We start from the raw sequence: 23914 nt of genomic DNA on the forward strand, positions 1-23914 counted from the left end.
GAGGGAGGGAGGGAGGGAGGGAGGGAGGGAGAGAGAGAGAGAGAAAGAGAGAGAGAGAACACCACTCTTCCATGTAGAAGCCTTATATAAATGCTCTAGGGCAAAAGAGCACCAGAGGCAACTTTAGGTGAATGACTCAAAATCGTTTTGCTCTCAGCACTCCTTCATATTGGTTTTAAAGTAATCAAGGCCCCAATGAGCCTTGATTTACTATATCTAGCACACTATAAATGAAAGCTCAAATATTTTTGAAACCCTAAATAAATATCACAAGAAACATGAAAAATAATTACATATACATACATATATTTTTTTTTAAACAAAAGCCTATAGCGTAGGTGGCACTACTGCTATTACAGACCTCTCTGACATCTGGTAGACCCTCACATCTCCCTCTTGCTGCAACACCACAAATCACACAGCCACTTGGCAAATACATAGCGGCTCATATGAGAGGATGAGCATAGAAGAGAGGCTGACACTGCAGTGAGAACACTGGCTGCCAGCTCCCTGAGGCAGCCTGGTGAATCTTTAAGGGTCCCTGGAATACATCTAGAGAACCGTTGCTTAGTCTAATGAGCATTTAAGTAGAAACAGAACCAAGTTACTCACCTGTTTTTTTTATCTTGCCATGCTACTGCTGCACCTCGTGGCTGACCATCAACCCGAGTTAAAGAATTCGATCTATGTCGATGATCTGTAGTTTGGAGGAAATAAGCACATTCAATGTTAAGTAGTCAACTCTGTACCACTTGAAGTTCCTTCAATGTAATAGCCATTTCTCTGGGTAATGAATCCTAACTCAACCCACACCACCACCCAGGAAAACAAATAACCAGAAGAGTACAACTTCCAGTAGCTCCAATAAGTGAAGCATGGTGTAATCAGGGCAGAATGCTTGGGACACCTGTCATTCTGTGCATGCTGCACAGAACTTACCAGGTTTGAAATGACATTTGTACTACAAGACTATAAATTCTGAGCTGTATCAACACAAATTAAAATTTATCCTGCTAGGGCTGGAGAGTTGGCTCAGAGTTTAAGAGCATTGGCTGTTCTTCCAGAGGTCCTGAGTTCAATTCCCAGCAACCCCATGGTGGCTCACAACCATCTATAATGAGATCTGGTGCCCTCTTCTGGCAAGGCACTCATATATAAAATAAATCTTTAAAAAATAGGTAGGTAGGTAAGTAGGTAGGTAGAGGTACCGGAAAAAAATATCCTGCTGTTCTTAACTAAAATGGGTACATAGGTTAAGATCATTCAATTTTGAAGAATATTATTTTACTAAATAAACTATGTAAAGAAAAAGTAACAAAAAAGAAAAGAGAAGAGAATCATGCTCTCACCAGGGATGTCCTCTGCCTGTGACACTTTTTGCTGTTTCTGCCTCAATGGCAACAAAGGATGGGATGGACTAAATGTGGAAGCGCCTTTCCCACTAAATAAAAATAATTCAGAGAAAATAATGAGTTTATCAAACTTCAAGTTCAAAAGCAAAGGCAAAGGATGGTGAGATGGCTCAGTAAAGAAGGGCACTGGTGGAGAAAGCCTGACAGCCTAAATTCTATATCGCTAGGTCCCACATAGTAGAAGGGAAGAATTTACTCCTACAAGTTGTCCTGACTTCCACATGGATGATATGGTGTATGTGTAACCATAAATACACATGCATGCACGCACATGCACGTGCGTACACACACACACACACACACACACACACACACACACACACACACACACACACACACACACACACGCACACCATACACAACCAACCAATCAATGTACAAGTAAAGTGCAAAGGCATATAAATAACAGAAAGCACTATTAACTTGTACCAAGCTGGGAACAGTCAGCAGGTTTCTCTGAGGAAATATTTTCTGTAAAACTGAACTAAAAGGGGTTGGAGAGATGGCTCAGAGACTAAGAACACTGACTGTTCTTCCAGAGGTCCTGAATTCAATTCCCAGCAACCACATGGGGCTCACAACCATCTATAATGAGATCTGGTGCCCTCTTCTGGCCTGCAGGCATACATGTAGGCATAACACTGCATACATAATAAATAAAACTTAAAAAAAAAAAAAAACCTGAACCAAAAGAAGAACAACAAAGTTTTGAATTTGAGATAAAAATCTCAAACTGAACTAAAAGATAGCTCAGCTGGTAAAGTGTTTGCCATAAGGAGGATCTGAGTTAATTACCAGCACCCACATAAAAAAGCCAGGCAGAGCAACATGTTATCTGTAATTCATGCACTGGAGAGGTTTGCTGACCAGCTAGTCTAGCCAAATTGGTGAGTTCTGGATTTAATGAGAGACCTTATCGAAAAAGATAAGGTGGAGTGTGATCTGGCCTCAACACACAGGTGCATACATGTGCACAAACACACTCACTAATCGAAAAGCTGTAAACAGGGAATTGTACAACTTCTAGTTGTAGCATGTGACACAAAAATTCAAGCGACTACCACAAACGGAACCCAGCAAGGGGGTGGAAGTAAGAACAGTGCATGATATGTATGTATGAAAATACCAGACAGTAGTGGCACACACCTTTAATCCCAACACTTGGGAGACAGAAGCAGTTGGATCTCTGAGTTCAAGGCCAGCCTGGTCTACACAGCAAGTTCCAGGCCATCCAAGGCTAAAGTGAGACCCTCTCTCAAAAACCCAAAAATAAAAAGTTTAAAAATCCACAAAGATGACTCCACCACATCAAACTGACTGAAAATGCTGAAAATAACCTGAGCATAAACCCCACATAGACAAGTAGGGCACTCCCACAAAGCCAAGACAGTAGCACCCTCACACATTTTACAGGATAGCGTGGAAACAGCCCACAAAAAATCCACAATTATTCACACTTTTTCTACTTCTGCAATCACTGCTTGAATAAAATGGATTCATGGCTGTGGCCATGAGGACACTCACTCACACTGACCAGGTGAGCTGCTCTGTGCAGCTGCAGTAACCCAGCTGTGGAGGTTGGGACTAGCTTGCCCAACAGGAAGCACACTCGCACTGCAGGTGAAATAGCAATATTTTGCTATTTCACTTTGGGACAGAACTTGGCCAAGGGACAGTAATAAAGTGTGGACAGGAATCACAGAGGCATTCAATACACTGGGCTGTAGCTACTAGGGTTAAGCCCAAAGGGACAAAGACAGTGAAAGGTTCTTCAGAGACAAAGACACAAGGAAGAAAGGGAGACAAAAGCTGCACAGAAAGGATAGAAGGTGCAGGGAGCCCAGAGGAGCCCAGCAGAGGTTGGGGAAGACTTCCACTAGTTTGGCAGACAGTAAAGGTTACAAACCTACAGCCACTCACAGTACAAGGACCAGTGAAAATCAAACAGAATAGAACCAGAATGTGCAGCAGAGCACAGCGACTGAAAGGAATAGTCTGATGAGTGAGAAAACCTACACAGCCACCATGAACATATGCATGTGTGATATCAATGCTCCTTTAACCAACTTCCATGCGCGCGCGCGCGCGCGCACACACACACACACACACACACACACACACACACTCTCTCTTTCTTTCTCTCCCTCCCTCCCTCCCTCCCTCCCTCCCTCCCTCTCTCTCTCCACGTACTGGATCTGACCATAAAGATCCAGTTCAGGGACTGGATGTGAAGACAGCAGCAAGAATGCTCAGGTATCCACATGAGGAGACAGTCTGTGTAGCTCTGTCCTTGAGATGCTGTCACACCTCAGCCACCATCTGTATCCATGGGCTCTGAGCCACACACAGGGTTCTGCTCCTGTCAGTGAGTCTCAGCCCTTAAACACTCGCAGCGCCACCTGCCATGCTTCGAGGCCCTCTAAACACTCTCTTCCTGGCCCAACCCTCTAGCATCCATAGTGTCAATCTGAGAAAGCTGAGGTCCTGACCAACATACATATAACCAGTCATTCAGCTGCACCTGCTATTCAAAATCACTTCTGAATACTGTTCTAACCTTAAATCTCAATTCACTCTCCACATCTTAAAACTATGCTTCTATTTTAAAATATTCTCTCAGCTGAGCCAGACGCAGGCCTTCTCCCACACAGTAGGTTCAAACCCCCTCCAGGAAGAGCTCTGTCGTCCGCATCCCACATGTCCACTGACCTGGTTGTAGCCAATCAACCTGGATCCAGTCAGCTGAATTCTAGGTCTTAATGACTAAAAATCAGTTCTCAAAAGACACTCAAAGAGTTCCATTTACTGTCTCATTGTCAGATCCATTGCTCACTGAAGCAAATGAATTAATATTGCTTATAGGTGAGCATCCTTCACTCTTAAATTCTATCAGACTATATTTCAGAGCAAAGTTATACTGTTCCTCAGTCTCTTCCTCATTAGACCACTGGTGAAGCTGTAATTCACTGTAAAGAGATAATGGCAAAATCTCCTTCCTATACTACAGTTGAAGGATTTAAATTGTATTGATTAATTATATTACATAAAAACTCCTATTTAAAAAACCTTGCAACTAAAAGGCTTCCAGATTCCTGGCTGGAGCAGATAGGAAGACAGACAGCTGCAGGGGCCACTCCATACTTTATGCATTATCTACTTTAAGATACAGATTTAATTTCTCAGGCTCCAAACTGACCCCAAAAGTGGTATGAGAGACTCACAGACACTCAGGCTCTTCCGAGTGGAGGTGGTACCGATGGCTGCCTTCAGTGAGAGGCTGAGAGGGTGGTGGCAGGTCAGCAGGGCTCATAGCAGCAGGGCTACCCAAGAAACTGCGTTTGGTTGCATTGGAAATCGGGACAGGAGGTCGGCTACTCTTCTGCTGTAACACTGTTTTAGCTATAGGAATAGCAATTTTATAAAAATGTATCTATTATTTATAGTTATAATATCAACAAGAAACAGAGAACCTATAGTTTTTATAACCATGAAAACAACTCAACTTTTACTTGAAACCAAACTTCCCAAAATTGGTTTTAATAGGTGAAGCCATAGGCTGACCCTCAGACTGTTACAAATACCAAATTTAAAAACAACACAGAATAGAACATGAACAGACAGAAAAGGCAAGCTTGGGTTTTTGGTCTTCCCAAGCATTGACAGACAGGACACCTTGGCCTTTTTAGATTCCTCAATCCTTTGGGCTTTCAAGAAAAAGGCTATGATTATTCAGTTGTCACTCACCATCCTTCAGCTCTTGGATATCTCGGGGCTGAACGAAATCTGGTTTGACGTTCTCAAACCACCAGAAGAGCTCAGCAATAAAAACCATAACATTCGGCTAAAACAAAACACACAACAACCCAGGCACAGTAAGTAACTGCTCAAAGGCAGCTCTGGCTTTAAGTACATGTCTGATGGCGGCTTTACCTTCAGCACCAGGGGAGCGTACAGCATATCCTCCAGGGTGAGATAGAAACACTTGTTCAGGTGTTCGTTGGCAAACTCCCTCAGAAGCCGGATGTTATATAGGCTGTCAGCCATCGACGGCACCTCCTTCAGGCAAATATCTAGTAGATACAGTCAGGTAGACTGTGTTATGATATGCATACTCTGCTCACAAGGGAGTGTGTAGACACACAATTCTGAACTGAAACTCTATATAGAAGGGGTGGTGATAAAATAGGCAAGATTAAGGGATTTTAAAAGACAGTAAATTTCATAGATGATATTAGATGTAGAAAGAAAATATGGGATCTCCAGAATCTGCAGTTATAACATAAATCATATGAGAATTCAAGAGAGTTTAGTAGTAGAGCAGTTGCCTGACATGTGCAAGGCACTGGGTTTCATCCCCAGCATGAGGGCAAGCAAAAGATGAACTACAGAAATCGCCTTTTAGAGATATTTGTGTTTCTAGGTCCACAAGATGGCTCAATAGGTAAAGGCTCTTGCCCTGCAAGCTCAACAACCTGAGTTCAACCCCCAGGACGCACATAAAGGTAGGAGAAAACCAATTCCACAAAGACGTTCTTTCACCTCCACATCTGTGCTATCGCATCAACACCCACCTATATAAATAATATTAAAATAATTTTAAGGAAATGTTTGCACTTCCTTCAGCAAGCAGAAACCTCTGTCTGTTGTTAATTTTATATTTGCAAAGGATGGGGGCTAGGATATACACAAAATTACATTTGTCAAGTAAGGTCTCTAATTTTCCAAATCAAGATACACACAGTCCAAGCCTCCTCTATGAAGAAGTGAGGATCTTTCCAACCTGTCAGGTAGGAAAATCCAGAAGAGCAGACCCTCCACTGGGAAATGTGGTAGAGGCAGTAAATAAGGACCCCTAAAAAGGGGCCTCCTGTGTTTGTCCAGGTGCTCCTTAGTAGGAGCCAGTAAAGAGCAGTTGAGGGTCATGAGACAAATGCAGCAAGGCTTTGCCTATGAATATGTGCCACCTTAAAAAAATAAAATAGCTGGGTGGTGGTGGCACACACCTTTAATCCCAGCACTCAAGAGGCAGAAGTAGGCAGATCTCTGTGAGTTCAAGGCCAGCCTGTTCTACAGAGCCCGTTCCAGGACAGCTAAGGCTGTTACACAGAGAAACCATGTCTCAAAAAGATGGATGGATGGATGGATGGATGGATGGGTGATAAAAAATTAATTTAAAGAGGGAAGGCAGAGGAGATTTCAAATGCTGTTTTCCAGTCTAGGTCATTAGTCTAACAACAGGGTGTGTCAACATCAAGTGGGGTAGTGTGTCCCCTGATGATAAAATACTGTTTGCCAGCACTCCTGACTGCCCAGTCCTCCTGCCCTCTGAGCTATGTGGACTCTTAACACACAGCTCTCTCCTGAAGGCTTCTTTTCTGTGGTTTATGTTCTGTTCCATGCTCCAAGTGAGCGTCCTGGGTCAGTGCCACAGTTCCAGCCAGTATAAAGTCAAACTCAATGTAACATTTATACAACAAGGACCCCCTGTTCTTATTCTTTAAAATTAACGTGGCTAAAACCTGTGAAAACTTAAGCAACGAGTATGATGAGAGAAATGGGATCTAACACAGGTTATTAGGCGATGAGACTATACATCAGAGTTCCATCCATGAATCAACAAACACATGTGTTTGCAGGGAGAAGACAAAGCTATCCCTGCAGAATGCCAGCTAGGAAACAAGAAACAGGAAATGAGGCTGGAAACTCAGTGGTGACAATCAGATGAGGGAGATGACAAATGAAGATCCAGAATCCAAAGGTCTCCCCTACAAAAGAGTCCGCTAATCGTGAAGCATGAATCACTTCTCTTGAGGGGTCTTGAGAAGAGGCCAGCATCTTCTCACATCACCATCTTGACCAAGATCACAGTGGGCACAGATGCCAGGACGTACACTGTAGTCTGAGGCAGATACATCATAAGGAAACACCAAACCAACCAACCAAGGGACAATAGACCAACTCAACAGCCTGAAAAATCAAGAAAGGCAAAGGCTTCAGGGAGACTTCGAGGCCTGATGACTGAAACCACTGAGTACAGGGTGAAACGACATCAGTAGGACAAGTGGCAAGCCTGGACAAGGTCTCAGGTAGTGTGTCTCAGGACTTCCCTGAGCTGCGAACACACCAGCGCTGCCAGGAAAGCTTCTGTTCCCTAAGCTACTCCAAACATAACAAGTATCGTCCTGGAAAGGCAAGATTTAAAAACAAATTCCTTGAGCCATCTGCTGCATATTTAATTTATACCAAAATAAAATGTTACAACTTTCCCCATGTTGCCTTGTCAATCTTGGTTTAAAAAAAAAAAAGTATTTACTGGATTGGCAATATATTTACAGAACAGTTAAGAAATTATAATTTTTAGGATACTGCCTTTCCACATCTAAGAAAGTGAAGCCTCTTCCAAGATTACAGAAAAGTTTAGGACTTACTGGGCTATCACCAGGGTTCCTCCTCCTGGCCTCCTGTCCCAGTCAGCCTACAGGACACAAGGTACTGTTCCTGATCATATTCTGGTCCACAGTTTGGGCTGCCTGGAGACCACAGCCACTACCAGGTAAAATTACGTTAAGTGGAGGCCAGGAAATGCACCTACTAAGCCAGTTATATAAAAGTAGGTGCAAAGGTTAGAGTATTGTTTTCCAACATTGTACACAAGGTTTCAGATCTGTGCTAACAGAATAAGCCAGCCTTAACTGTCTTCTGGGGGGTCTCTTCCCAGTGTGTCAGGGATAATCCTCTTATACAAAGACCAGGAACTTCCCATCTGCCCTATTCTTTGACACAACTTATAAACCATAGAAATTGTCAATTCCCTAAAAGTTTGGTAAATGTCCCAGCAAAAAGTCCCCACAAAGAGTCATCCCACAAGGATATACCTCTTGATGTCTAAGTCCATCTGTCTTGTAGTTATGGGTCTCTAGCTCTCCCTTCCTTTTTCTCCAATACAGAATTGTCTGTCTCATATAACACTGTGAACATACACAGCACAGAAATACTCTTCATATTTTTATTTGATGTCTACTAGACCTGAATTTATGTCATTTTGTTTTCTGCATTCTTTATTTTGCCCTGTTCTATTGACTAATCAATCTGGAAAATTATTTTATTAATCTGTCAAAAGGACAGCTTTTAGTTTTACACAGTTTCTCTTTAAAATATTTAAAATGTTTCTACTTTATTATTTCACTACTAAATTTACTTTTTAATTTTTATTTCAACATGATATAATGTCTTTTAAACTCCACAAAGATGATGAAGTATTCTATGTAGCCTCTCCCCAGCAACCTGGAGTGCAGAGGCAGGGGGGTTAGAAGGAGCAGGCTATGCTGCTTCCAGGACTTGGCTGAGGGATCTGTTACTGTCATACCGTTCCCTACTCTCTGTAATCTGCTTTGTCGTCTCACAAAGTTATTTGGGGCTTCCTAGTATGTACACCACAGTCCTTCAGCTAGACACATCCAGTGGATTCTTGAAATTTGCCTATGCTCACCCCAGGAGCATCTACACTTCCCTTGGCTAAATCCTCTCTATTCTGTTATCTCCTCCAACACTGATCTCATTTTTCTAGTATCTTCCTTTACGTCCATGTCTTTTGTTGTTGTTGTTCTATTTTCTGGGGTATTTGTCTTTCTACTCAGCCACTTAACTCTTTAGTAAACTCTTACACTTAAGATACCAAAATGCACACTTCCTCAGATCTCTGGAACCTAATGGGAACATACCATAGGACAGTCTTCTAGCTGTCCCTTCCCAGTACTCACTCTTGACAACCAGAGCCTCAGCCTCGTACTGCTGTATACTCTGAACGATAGCTGCAGTCAGATTTCCTCAAATGTCAGGGGGATCTGCACCCCTTCACTATTAGAGACATTAGGAAGTGGGCTTTGCTGCAGGTGACCAAAGCAAGATGCCAGCTGATGCCAAACCTCAGTCACTGTGGGTCTTGTCCTTAAGATCAGTTTTTGCAGAGATAACTCCTTCCCTGAGTTGCACATGGAGCAAATAAGCCTTATGGAACCCAGAAAGAAAGTGAGGCTTACTGGTACAGATGACTGGAGAAAGCTCACACAAAAGCCTTGATTCTGGTCACCTCATTCCTGCCAACCCCATGCTGGAGTCTGTCAGGCTCAGTCTCCCCCAGCTGTGTTCATATACCCAGTCCTTGGACACGGAAGGTGTTGCTGGAAGCAAAGGAGGATCCAAGCTCTCACTGTTCTTCAGTGTGACTACTTTTTAAAACTTAACTTTCTTTTATGTGCACTGGTGTGAAGGTGTCAGATTCCCCTGGAACTGGAGTTACAGACAGTTGTGAGCTGCCATGTGGGTGCTGGGAATTGAACCCAGGTCTTCTGGAAGAACAGTCAGTGCTCTTAACTCCTGATCCATCTCTCCAGCCCCCAGACAGACTTTCAATGACACCCCTAGGCCTGACTGCTAGCCAAAGTCCTTCCACCTTCCTGTAGCAGTTCCAGAATTCTAGCTGGTGAATTGTCTTGCTTCTCTGACTTGACCTCCTCTGTACTCTATTTTACTTCTTGGCTAGTTAACAGCTCGCTAGAGCCTGGAACCTACAATTCAGTTGCTCACTCTACACAGTCACAAAACTTCATTTTTCTTCCCTTTACTTTTCTCTGGGATTGTGTCAGTTTTAAGCCGCTGCAATGGACCTAGTTCACGAATTCCCAAGCTCCTTGCTTTCAGACATACACATGTAAGGCATTCACCTCCCTTACAGCACATTTCAGGCTATGCCTGTAGATCTAGTAGTTGTTGGCTTGTTCAATATCCACATCTGTTTGTCCTAGATGTTTACTAATTTTTTTAAATAACTTTTAAAATTTATTTTATGTGCTTTGGTATAACAGTGTCAGATCCCCTGGAATTGGAGTTACAGAAGTTGTGAGCTGCCTTGTGGTGTTGTAAATTGAACCTGGGTCCTCTGCAACAGCAACTAGTGCTCGTAAGCGCTGAGCCCTCTCTCCAGCCCTTATGCTATTTTAAATGGTTATGACATATCAGTGAAGACAAACAGAAAAGTCCCACTCTTTCACCTCTTACCCACAGAGCATTTACACATACTGTCCCTGGTCTGCAAGTATTGCAGAAATCAGGAGAGTGTAGGAAGGAGCTGTCTTCATTACTCATTTCTAATGTTCTCAGCCAGTGGGAACATAGGCTTTGGACTCAGGTGCACTTTCTTTTGTGGCTTTGATCAAGTTGTTTTTGTTTTATTTTGTTTTCTCAGACATGGTCTCAACAATGTGGCCCTGACCAGCCTGGACCTTGCTTTGTAAACCAGGCTGTCCCTGAACTCAGAGTTTTGCCTCTGTCTATCTCCTGAGGGTTGGGGGGGGGGAGGGGCAGGAGATAACACTAAATAAAGGTGTGTGCCACCACACCTGGTCCAAGGTCATTTTTTGCAAATGTGTGTATATGTGGAGACCAGAGGACAGCTTGCAGGAATCAGTTCTATCCTGCTACCCTGTGGATTCTGGAACTGAATTCAGGTCATCAAGCTTGACAGTAAACTCTTCTACCCCCTGGTCCAGCTGTGACCATTTATTTTTATTCAGTATATCACAATATTTGGTACAATAAATGCAGCCTGCCAAGTGTGTATTCAAGCCTTCTATGGCCTTACCAAATTCCTGTTTAAGCTAGAGTTGTGGCCTGCCAGCTTCTTCATATAATTCTGTCATTTTGTTTCCAATAGTGATGTTAGCCCCAATAGTACTTTCTACTTTAAGACAGGTTAAAAAGCAGGCTACAGGCCAGGCATGGTGGTGCATACTTTTAATCCCAGCACTGAAAAGGACAAAGCAGGAGGATCTCTGAGAGTCTAAGGTTAGCCTGATCAACATACTGAGTTCCAGGACAGCTGGGGCCATGAACAGACCTTGTCTCAAAAATGAGCAAACAAAACAGACAACTGGAGAAGGAGCTGTACAGAGGGAGTGAAGAGATGGCAAAGCACAATGGGCAGTGATGCACATATCTCTAATCTCATTGCTCAGGAGGCTGAGGCAGGAGGAACACATGCTCAAGGGCAGTCTAGAACACCCAGAGCTTCAGGTTGGCTGGAGCTACACAGCAAAAACAGAGAAAGCCCCAAAACTGAGATCAAGTGCCACCCTACCCTGTTTCTTACAGCTTCCATCCCTTCCTTCATGTCCATCCTTCGGTATTTTAAGCATTCCAGGCTCTCTTCCATCTATGACTTGGCCTTAAACCTGCTGTGACATTTATGGGTTCCACGGAGGCACATTTCCTTGGAAAATGTGGTTTCTGGAGATGTTCCCACCAGCAGAGCTCTGGAGTTCCTACAGGGCCAGAGGGTCACTAACACTAGACCAGTTTTACTTTTCAGTGCTAGGGAAGAAACCTAGTACCCTTGCATGATAGACAAGAATTAAATTACTAAGCTATATCCCCAGACATACATTATTCCTTTTCTGTGTGATATTGGAGACAGAACCCAAGAACTCAGTCATACTAAGCAAGTATCTACCACTGAATTTCTCCAGAATTGCTTTTTATTTGCTTTTGTTTTGTGGATCTGGCCTCCCTCTAACTCACTTCCTCTTAGTCCTCAGAGACATAGGTACTTGAAAAGCCTCCTCTCATTTTCCTGGGTGAGAGACAGTGCTTTTCTGATACTCTTCCCCAAAAAGTCTTAGTCACAGGACCAAGGCCAGCTATATTTAAGGGAACCCTTTGTCCACTTCGGGGTTTTATCCTCCTGGAACCCAAGGCTAACCCTGTCTTTTTTTTTTTTTTTTTTAAACTTTTTTAAAAATCTTATGTACATTGGTGTTTTGCCATGGGTGTCCAGTCCCTTGGAACTGGAGTCACAGACAGTTGTGAGCTGCAATATAGGTACTGGAATTGAACCCAGTCCTCTGGAAGAGCAGCCAGTGCTCTTAACTGCTGAGCCATCAATACAGCCTCTTTCCCTGTCTTTTAAGTCATCTCTGTATCTGTAAAAAAATCTATTATCTGCACTTCCATGCCTAGAGTGGGCATAACATCAGCCTAAGCTATCCAGGGCTAAAATCAGAGACAATGTCCCAGTTGTAGGCACTGGTCAGGTCCCTGGCCTTCAACTTGCCCACTCCAAACAAAAGGCACTCAGGACTTGAAGCCGTTGAAAACTTGTGCTTTCATAGTGCCTTGGCAAATAGGTCTGTGCTATGCCCTTCACCACCATTCCCTTTTCCTCCCCACTGCTGCAGGTTACAAGCACCTAGACAGAAGTTTTCTGGCACCAGAACAGGCCATGGCAGGAGACAGGCTGAATCTAGCATTCATTCTCATGCCTTCACAAAGTTCTACAGAGTTGTTTGGTTTTGGTTTCTGACAAGGGTCTCATTTATACAGCCCAGGCTGATCTTGGTCCTAACTTAGCCTACCAAATGCCAGGATTATAGGTGTGTACCACCCTTTCTGGCTTAGGTTCTAGATGTTTCAAGTAAGGAAGGATTTTAAACCTCACTCTGAAACAGAGGTAAACTCACAAAAAACAAACAAACAAACAAACAAAAAACCCAAAACCAATGACCTATTATGGGTAATTTCCACATCACATAGGATGCAGATTATGAATAAGTATTTGGTCTCTTGGCATTTCTAGGGATGTAGTAGGATCCCACTGACACAGGAAATCCATGCTAATTCCTTGGGTTTTTCTTGCATGTTAAATGCACACTGTTCCTCTCAGGTCTGTTCAGAGGAAGAGTTCTCCACTCACCATCCAGTTTCATCTGCTCTGGGCAATAATAGTGAACCACTGCTAAGAGAGCAGCGCCATCACTGCCGTCTCTCATCAAGTCCTCCAACAACGGGAAGTAGGGTGACTGCCTAGCGGAAAGGTGCTCTCGCCGATAGCGGACCTGCAGTTGATAAAAGGAAAATGGTCTCTGCGTGTGAGATCACTCACCCTATGTTACAGGCACATTGCTACAGCAAGATTTACACTACGCCTACAGCAACATGAAGGCCAACTGTTATTGCCTGGAAAAGTTCAGACTGTGGATGATATTCTCTGTCCAGAACAAACAAGTCAGATCCAGGAACTGGGGTCCATGAGTACACTGGATGGCAGAGACCCACTGCTAACACCACCAGGGCCAGTCTAACTCTAAACTGACTCTGGCAGTGGGCACACATGGGAAGGAGACAAAACACACATCTATATTATGAGAAGCTACTGCATTACAAACTAATGAGAAACAAGTTAAACAGTGAGCATTCAGAGCTTGAAAGACCCAAACTACAGGCACTTTTCTAAGTATTATCAATATTAGCATTGGTCATTAAGAATTACAAAATAGCATTTATTGATAGTTTGAGAAATTTCAGAAACCAGGTTAAACAAAATTTCTCACACTACTACACTAGCCACCAAGAACTGCAAGTGAAACATCAGGACTAAAACCCACAAAGTCATCAAGTATATGCCAGGCCAAGGCTCCCTTATATGCATACCGAAGGAAACTACCTGTCAGTATTCTAAGCACCACAGCCCAAGCCTCTCTGCCCACAGTCAGAGATGAGGCTGCTTAGTGTAGAGACAATTCCCCAACAGTTGCAGTGTACTGCTCTTGTCTGCTTCTGTGCCCAGGCAGGAGACCCACCAGCCACATTTTCTCCAAAGGGCACATACATAATAGAAACTAAAAAGAAGAAAGCCAGCATCTGCCTAAAACAAGAACTGTTGGTTTCTGAGAGTTCTGCAGATGAATCCAAATCAAAAAATCATCTTGGAATCTAGACTTGAAGCTGATGCCTCCGCAGATATTCGACATAACCCAGTAATGATGCGCATCAGAAAGCACTTGGAACAGATTCCCTTAGATTTAGCAAAAAGCTTGTTTTCTGTTGACTGTATGTCCCAACACACATTTTAACTTGTTTCTCGAGTCCATGACATATACTATCACAGGGAACCCGCCTCATACTGTACCACACGTGCAAAGTCCACAGGTTCCAGCATGCAGTGCATCACAGCATGCTCCAGGCCAGGCTTCCACAGAGAGAGCAGACAGGGAGTGAGCAGGCATGCAGTAAAGCAAATGGTCTCTTGAGTAAAGATGGGCAGCATGGGTAAAAATTAGGCTGACACTGAACTGCCGGGGCCAGGAGGCTCACATGACTACTTCGCTCACCTATATCTTCAAATTTCTAGCTGTGAAATGTTCAAATAAGACCCATAACCTGTCAATCTTGACCACACTTTTCGGTTGGTCTATTTACTGAACACCACTGTAGGACAACCATAGCCTCTCTAACAAAGGAAAGTTAAGGGAGATTGTTTTTTATTATATTTCTCTCTTTTCATGAAACTTATCTGAAACCAAACCTCTCTGACACCTGGGTGTGTGAGCCCTTGCCTTGGTCAAACCCAGGAATCCAATACTCATTAAGCATGCCTTCCTCCTCCTCACTAACACAGTATCAGGAAGCACAACTTAAGTTTACATGGGCTTTTTGTAGCACACAGCCACAGGACCCTCGGCTGGGAACCCAAGGACAATCTGGACCAAATAATGAAGTTACAGGACCCAAGCAATCAAAGGGCACATTCAAAAACAGCTACAAAGAGATCTGTGCCCAAAAGTTCACATGAAAAGGCATTTCCTATAAGGGCAATAACAAAATGGTCCACTTCCAGAATTGGCCACCAATTAGGTACTGCTAGAATTACTAAACCAAATCCTGGTTTCTAAACTTTGTGTGAAAATTCAATATTTCAGAAGCCCTGCATCTGAAACTGACCTAACTCAGACTGCAGAATCTGAGCTGACTTCCATATAGACCTGAGGGATGGCAACAAGGAGACCACATCAAGACACACCAGCAAGAACCCTCTCTGCAGCCCACCTGTGCCCTCAGTGAGAGAACACCTTCCCAACCTGACAGCCTAGAATACAGGTCATGGTAGATACCACCCCTCAGGCAAAGTAACAGTAGGAAAAAAAGGTTAAGGACTGATGCCACCCACTAGGTCAGTCCCCTTGGTGTCTACTAGGAAAGACAGTGTCCTGTCAGCTCTGCTATACTGTTCACTTGGAGAACACTTAGAACCTGGGGAAATGGACATGGTATTCCAAAGTGCCACATAACAAAGCCCATCAGCGTGGCCAGCAGGGCTCATGCTAGAAAAGATGTAACACAACCCCCAGGTGGACATTTAAACAAACAAACAAAAACCCAGTCTTGGGTGCGAGCAATTTTAATGGAAGCGTATGATGGCAACAAGATGGCTTTGCAGATTGCGGCTGGTGGTCTGGGTCACTTACGGGCACTAACTTCCAATACCACTTGGAGGGAGACTGCTCGGGAAGCGGGAAGGAAGGTGGAAAGGAATGTCAGCACTGCAGGTCCAGGTGTGGCCATGACACACACACTCACACGGAAGAGGTAAAAAGATAGCCTCTGGGAAGCAAAGGCTTTCCAGTGTGCATGACCTCAGCTGATCACAATACCAGGCAATTCAATTGGAAGATAACTTGTCCCCTTCACAATTTTATCCTTCACAAAGAATAGTTCCAAACTTGAGAAAGTCAGGGGACCAATGATAGAGGCCTGCTCCCTTTGTCTATGCCCATGTGTGTCTGTCCCATCCAAGGATTAGGGAGGCACTCCACTTGACTGACTAGAGCTGGCCAGTATAGAGAAAAAAACCACAAGGGGAGAAGACATGTTACTCTCAGAAGTAAAACTGTGTCAACAGTCAGGCACTCCTGTGTACATGCCACTGACTGTGACACATGGCCTTAGCAGGGATGAGGTCAAGGCCAGAATGTGGAATGAATGTATCCGTCTACACTCCTGCTGCTGTACACACTTTCCACTGGCTCTGGGCACTGGGCTTCAGACCTCCCACTGGCCTTATGGCACCTAACAGGACATCTCAAGAATTTGCCAGGGCAGAGCTACTAGAGGGCATTTTCTGCTCAATCTCTTACCTTCAAAAGTTCACTCCCAGCTCGGGCTACATTGCTTCCATTACTGAACCTCCCAAGTCCCCCAGAATACCCCTGTTCAACAAACCATGAGCTCTTTTTGGGGGTGGGGGATAGAAGGCAGGTTGCCTAATTGAGGCACTGAGAATCAGCCACCAGGAGAATCTAAGAGGCTGGCTTGCTTGGGATGATAAAAATATAGAATGAGCAAGTAGAAACAGACATAATTCTTTAAAACTACTAACATTAACTTACTGTGTTCTGAAGAAATTAAATTTATCCTTTACCTTTTGGTGGGCGGGACTTTCCATGGGCTGCTGTTTTAATTTAACTTCTTTCTCTGTTATCTCTCTCATTTTAAGATTTACCTAAGGCAGAAGAAAAATGCATTAAGAAGGCCACTGCTCCCCCATGTCATCCCCTTTATCTCCATTTCTTCACCAGGGAATCTCACAACACCTGCCATTCACTCTAAGACAGAGGTACCATCAGGCCAATCACAAAGATGCAGATTCTATGTGACCCAAGGGTTGCCATGAGTCACAGGGGCAGCCTCTTCCTGCAAAGAAACCACTGTGCCTCCAAATGCTAGTTAGTACGTGTGAAATCATGAAGGCCAGACCCCATACACACTGTGTACACTGTTGTCCGATGACAACCCATAACAATCTACTTAATCTTGGGTCACACCTCCTCTGACCAGAGAAAGTCAACAGAAAACAAGATTCAGTTATAAAACCCAAGCTGTAAATCCCTTTAAAACAAACAAACAAAAACACACAGAGATTTAAGTAATATCTCTTGGAATTAAGATCATATCAAATTTCTGTTTATACTGAGCCAGTGAGATAGTTCAGCAGATAAAACACTTGGGAGGCAAAGGCAGGCAGATCTCTGTGGGTTTGAAATTTGCCTAATCTACAGAGTGAGACCCGGAAGAGTCAGGGTTATAGAGAGAGCCCTGTGCCAATAGACAGACAGACAGACAAGCAAATAAATAAATGAACAAGCAAACAAAAAAATACGCAAACAAACCAAAAGTAAATACACAAAAAAAAGGCTGGGGAGATGACTCAGTGAGTTCCAGTGTTAAAAGAGGGGGGAAGTGGAAGCCGGTTGGCAAGAAGGTTCAGTGAGTAAAGATACTTGCTACAAAGCCTGACAATCTAAATTCAATTCCTGAGACCCACATAGTAGAATTAGAGAATCAGCTTCCACAAGTTGTCCTCTGACCTCCACATGGCACCATGAGCACAAGCACGAATAATAAAAACCCAGAGACAGATATTGGGGTTAAAGCTGAAGTGATCAGAGAAGCAAAGCAGCAAGCCACTAGAGAGCTGTCACTTCTACCAATGCTCAGACCGCAGGGACGATCCACAGAACCTCAGACTGCTCTGCTCTCCACTAAACTTCAGAATGGTCTTATATTCTTCTCTAGTGCTGAGGTTAAAGGCATATTACCCCAAGTGCTAGGATCAAAGGTCTGAGCTTTGTTCTCTTCTGGACAGATTCACTCTCATGTAGCCCAGGGTGGCCTTGAATTCACAGAGCTCCATCTGCCTCTGTCTCCTGAGTGTGGGATTAAAGGTGTGGCCACCACTGCCTGTCCTCTATAGCTAAGTAGTGGCTTAGATGTGCAGATAACTGGTGGCTTGGTGTATGTTAACTAAATATTAGTTTAGCTCTTAACTAGGTGTGTGGCTAACTAGTGGCTTAGCTCTGCACTCTGATCTTCAGGTAAGCTTTATTTACATTATAAACAAAATATCACTACTCAGTTAGACAAAGTGTAATTTTTTTTTAAAGCTGAGCATGACCATGTACACCTGCAGACCCAATACTGTGGGTGACAAAGAGAAGAGGATCACTGTAGGCCAGACAATCTAACCAAAAAATGGTGAATTCTAGGTTCAGTGAGAAACCCTGTGTCCTTCACAATCAGGGAGGGCACAAGGACCAGAAAGAATTGGCCAGCACCAGCCTCCACAGCAGCAACCATAGCTAGTACAAAATAACAAAAAAAAAAAAAAAGAAAAAAGAAAAGAAAAGAAAAAGAAACAAATGACTGCTGAAAGTAAAAAGAATGTAACTGAATGAGTTGCTACAAAATGAATTCAATATCAACAAAGTCCTAGGAGAAAAATGTTTCCTATTACTGTGAATATATCACTCTGGTCACAGTAGCCCCTGGCAACCTAACAATGTACGTCATAGCCTACAGCAACCCTTATGAAATACTGGAGAACTACAAGTAACCCAAAGAAAGGAAGGAAGGAAGATTTAAAAAAAAAAAAAATGAGATAACCAGACATCAGGCCAGATGGTAAATTCAGCCACATGAACAAACACACTAACTAGTCTAAACACTCTAATGACAAAGCAGAGGCTATCCAATGAATAAACAAGGACGATGGCAAACTACAGTGTGCTCCACGGGTATGGTGGTGCACACCTTTAATACCAGCATTTAGGAAGCAGAGGCAGGTAGATATGTGAGTTCTAGGCAAGCCAGGTTATATAGTGAGATACACACACACACACACACACACACACACACACACACACACACACACACACCAAACAAGTACAAAGAAGGAAAAAAGTACAGCACAGGCACACCAATACTGCTCACAAGGCAACTAGATAAAATACTGCGTTCTAAACACAGAAGCCTCTAGGGACAAGGGCTATTTATCACTAGTGATAGACACAGCTTAAGGACTAGGGGTTAATTTGTACAAATATACAAACACTGATAATAGACTGAGAACCTATGGAGAGCAGAGCTGACAGAACGAAGCAATGCTGCAGCTCCTGTGCCCCTGAAGAACAGCCCTCAGGACAGGAGCAGGAAGATTGCACCAAGTGCAGGAACCACCAACGGGACTCAGTCATGCCAGGATTCAAATCTGCAATGGCTCTTCAGTTAACAGCATATATTGCTCTTCAGAGAATCTGAGTTGTTGGTTCCTAGTATCCACTTAGGGTAACTCCAGTTCCAGGGGATCCTACACCTCTGGCCTCAGCAGGTACCTGCATTCACATGCCCCACCCCCACCCCCAGCACATACTAATAAAAATAATAAGAATATTTAAAAAATAAAACCCAAAATACAAAAATGTATCTGGAATGAACTTCCTCCAAATATTAAAAATCAAACAAGCCTTTCAGATAACCCATTGATAAAACAAGAAACCACATGTGAGACAACATATTTTAAAGGGAATGATGAAGTCCAGCATACTCAAGTACATGAGACAAAGCAAAGTGCTGCTCAGAGGGAAGTCACCACCTCGTAGCCTCACACACACAAGAAGCAAAGCAAGTCTGAATGAATTAGCTTTCTGTCTTAACATGTATGAAGAGTGTGTCATGCTTCCAATCACTGAAACATTTTATTTTGCTTTTGTTTTTAGGGCTGACAATAGAACCCAAGGCTTCCTGCACACTAGACAAACATTTGGGCCCTGTGCTACTTGCCCAGTCCCTAGAAACAAGTTTTGTCTATTCTCACCATAGAGAGATGAATGCTTCTCTATGGTGATGGATGTGCTAACCAGATCTAACCATCACATGGTGCTGGAACACCACACCATGCTGCACAAATATGCTCAATTGCTATGTGTCAGTAACAACATTTAAGAGGTAAACACTGAGGCTAAGAGAGGAGAAATGCTGGGAACTCAAAGGGCAGCTGGGACTAAAAAATTAGAACCTATCTCTAAATAAATATTTCAGATAAGCCAGATGTGGTGGCACAAGACAGGTATGGTGGTGCACACCTTTGATCCCAACACTCAGGAGGCAGAGGCAGGCAGATCTCTGTTAAATGGAAGCCAGCCTGGTCTACAGAGCAAGTTCCAGGACAGACAGGGCTATATACACTGTCTCAAAAAAAAAAAAAAAAAAAAAGCATAAACAACAACAACCAAAAAAAAACAAATAAATAAATTTAAGATGAAATAAAAACATAGAGTAAAATAAATAGAAAAAAACAATAAAGGCAAAAGAAGAAAATAAATATTAAGTAGCAGAGGCATGTAATGTTTTGAAAATGATTAATAAATTTGGTAAACCAGAAAAAGCAAGGAAGAAAAGTCATGATGAAAACGAAGACACGACCACTATGGATAGCAGTTACATTTATCCAATTATTTTATCTTTATTATTTATACATTTATTTTATCTAAAAAACAAAATCAAAATTTTATGCTAATAAATTCAACTTAAAATGAACTCTGTGAAAGCCACAAATTAGCAAAAGTGACATAAAATTAGACAGAAAATCTAAATAGCTTAAAGTATACATAGAAGTTTTCACAACTAAACCCATATACAACTCCAGACCCAGATGGCTTCACCAGCAAGTCCAAAGGTTTCAGAATGGAAATGAAATCAATCATATTCAATTTACTGCATAGAATAGAAAAAGGAAAACATCCCAATATCTCTTTTGAGCCTGCATCATCCTAATATCAAAACAAGGGGGAAAATGCATTAGAAGAAAAAAAAATTGCATACCACTATCTAGGTCCTAAGAATTGGAGACAAACAAGATACCTTCCTCTACCACTTTTTTTTTTTTTTGGTTTTCAAGACAGGGTTTCTCTGTGTAACTCTGGCTGCCCTGGAAACTCACTCTGTAGACCAGACTGGCCTCAAACTCAGAGATCCACTTGTCTCTGCCTCCAAGTGCTGGGATTAAAGGCATGAGCCACTACTGCCCAGCTCTTCTACTCCACATTCTACAAGAGGTCCTAGCCAATTCCATAAGAAGAAAGGGCTTTTTAAATTTTAATTGTGTTTCTGTAGATTAGCAACAAGCAACTGGAAATGGAACTAAGAAACATCACTTATAACACAACTCAGAACACTGAAATTCTGAGGATAAATTTCATGAGTAAATGTATGACAATGGACTGTATTCTTCAACAGGGTAATATATCCAAGCCCCTCAAACTGATCTAGAGTTAATGTATTCACAATCAAAATCCTTACAAGTATTTTTTTGTAGAAACCAACAAGTTGATTCTGAAAATTCTTGAGGACATGCAGACAACATACTAGAACTAAAAACAATTCTTTCTTTAATAAAAAAGGATCCAGTTCAAAGACATGTATTGTTCAAATTCAAGTTATTATTACAGACTACTATTTGTATAAGGTACACTCACCTTAAGTTACCATGGAACTGGTCACACAGTTCAATGGAGAAGGAACATCTAGAGACAGACAGACTCACATGTGCAGCTCAACTAGGACCCAACAGAGTCACTGCCACAGTAGCATGCAGAGGACAGAAAAATCTCTGCTATAGGAAGTCTCTAACTGCTCTCTGTGCAAAATGCAGGTAGATTTCATCCCTTCCCTGCCTCTTGCACAGTGAATAAACTCAAGGTGTATCAGAAAGCTCAAGGCAAGAGCAAAAACCACCAAACTACTACAAGGAAGCAAGGGAGCAAATCCTTGAATCTTGTGTAAACTGGGCTTCAAAATCCCAGAAACCTTTGCTTTAGGACAGCCATTACTACGAAAGAAATGGTAAGAATACATGACTGAGAGAAGAAAATTACAACACATATTCTTAACAAGGTATACACATTCTTGCAACTAGATTAAGACAAAAAATTCAATTAAAAACTGGTTTGTTTTTTTGTTTGATTGGTAGGTTGGTTTTTTGAGACAGGGTTTCTCTGTGTAGCTTTGAAGCCTGTCCTGGCACTCGCTCTGTAAATGAGGCTGGCCTCCAACTCACAGAGATCTTCCTGCCTCTGCCTCCCAAGTGCTGAGATTAAAGGTGTGTGCCACCACAGCCCAGCTAAAAACTGGTTTAAACCAAGAATGGTATCACTGACTTGTAGTGACAACATTCAAGAGACTGAAACCAAAAGTTCAAGGCCAGTTTAGGCTTCAGAGTTCCAAGCCAGCTTCAGCTACAAAATAAGACCCTATTCTCAAATACACACACACAAAAAAAAACAAATAAATGACAGTTGTATAAAATATTAAAACAAAGACTTGCAAAAAATAAGCATCGGGGAAACACAAGAGATTCTACTACACAGCCACACAAATGGCCCCAAAATCAAAGACCAACTGATCAAGTATTGATTAACAATTAGAGCCAAGATTCCTACCCTGTCCCTGAATGTAAAAGGGTGTTCACTTAGACAATCTTTTAGCAGTTTTTTCTAATGACTCAACTATATGCTGGGTGTAGAATAGGTCTTTAGTTCCAGCACTTGGTGTCAGAGGCAGTTGGTAAGACTGAGGCCAGCCTGGTCTACATAGTGAGACCCTGTCAAAAGAAAAATGAAACAAATTAATCAAGTAAGTTAAATACACTTATCTGACCCGGCAATACTACTAAGTACTCACTCAAAATAATAGTATCAGCACCCAGAGACACGCATCCAAATGTCCTAGCAGCTTTACTAAAAATAGACAAAAACTGGGAAGCACCCAGATGTCTCTCAGCAGGTGAGTGGCAGACAACTTATGACACAGACATATAAAGAAATTCTACAAGGCATAAACAGAGAAATTCTACAAGGCATAAACAAAACTACTTACAGATACTACAGATACATTTGGTGTACTGAAAGAAGCCAAGTACAAGAACATTTTAACTAAAACTAATCCCATTAAGAAAGCAGATTTGGGCAAGGGGTGGGGTTGGTGAAGAGATGGCTCAGAGGTTAAGAGCACTGACTACTCTTCCAGAGGTCCTGGGTTCAATTCCCAGGACCCATATGGCAGCTCCCAACTGTCTATAACAGTTCCAGGAAATCCAACACGCACACAGATATACATGCAGGCAAAACACCAATGCACCTAAAATACAGATGGACGGATGGACGGACAGACAGATAAAAGCAGATGGGTATGAGCCTAGGCCTGGGCTGACTGCAAAGGAGCCCAAGGCAGCATTGTAAGAATAACAGAAAAGCTGCCTTGACTGTGGTGGCTATTTAAAGGACATCATCGTTGGTTAAAATGCAAGAAACCATGTCCATATGTGGCATGTAAGTTCTATGTCAGCGGAGTGAGTTTTAAACCACGGGCATCAGTAAAATCTTGGAGATAACCACTCGGGAGGTAAAGTGCTTGATGCGCAAGCATGAAGACCTCAGTTCAGATTCCCAGCACCCACCAATAAATAAATAAACAAATCTCAACACCTGAGATGGAAATAGGATTACCTAGGACTAACAGTCATGCACTCTAGCCAATTAGGGGACAGTCCATTCAGTGTGAGCCCCTGCTTAAAAAAATTTGGGTGGTAAGATATTTACAACTTTTGACCTCTTGCTTCGACATGTACTCATGCCAATGCACATATATCATACATACATATATACACGTGCAAACACATATATGCATATAACACACATCAAAAAAAGTTAAATGAGCCCCAGAAAGATGGGCCATGGTACAACCCAGAACACCTAGGAGATAAGGAGACTCTATAAGTGACCATCAGAAATGATTCACATCACCTTCATCACAGAGAACCAGAATGATGCCACCTGCTC

General features: G+C 42.6%; 1 protein-coding gene across 3 annotated transcripts in view; it reads right to left on the reverse strand.

Moving 5' to 3' along the window:
• Camsap1 (calmodulin regulated spectrin associated protein 1) overlaps positions 1-23914 on the reverse strand; it is a 67802-nt gene that overhangs the window by 20044 nt on the left and 23844 nt on the right. For 2 of the 3 annotated variants that reach the window (XM_027422921.2, XM_027422920.2), the window contains exons 4-10: positions 16663-16743; positions 13159-13300; positions 5343-5482; positions 5157-5253; positions 4634-4811; positions 1350-1441; positions 613-697 (exon numbers count right to left, since the gene is read on the reverse strand). In XM_027422921.2, coding sequence (XP_027278722.1) covers positions 613-697; positions 1350-1441; positions 4634-4811; positions 5157-5253; positions 5343-5482; positions 13159-13300; positions 16663-16743 — 815 coding nt within the window. The remainder of the gene's footprint in view (positions 1-612; positions 698-1349; positions 1442-4633; positions 4812-5156; positions 5254-5342; positions 5483-13158; positions 13301-16662; positions 16744-23914) is intronic. The other variant, XM_035446184.1, reaches the window with a different exon arrangement.

Source organism: Cricetulus griseus, chromosome 6, assembly GCF_003668045.3.
Source record: "Cricetulus griseus strain 17A/GY chromosome 6, alternate assembly CriGri-PICRH-1.0, whole genome shotgun sequence".
In the NCBI taxonomy this organism is placed as follows: domain Eukaryota; kingdom Metazoa; phylum Chordata; class Mammalia; order Rodentia; family Cricetidae; genus Cricetulus; species Cricetulus griseus.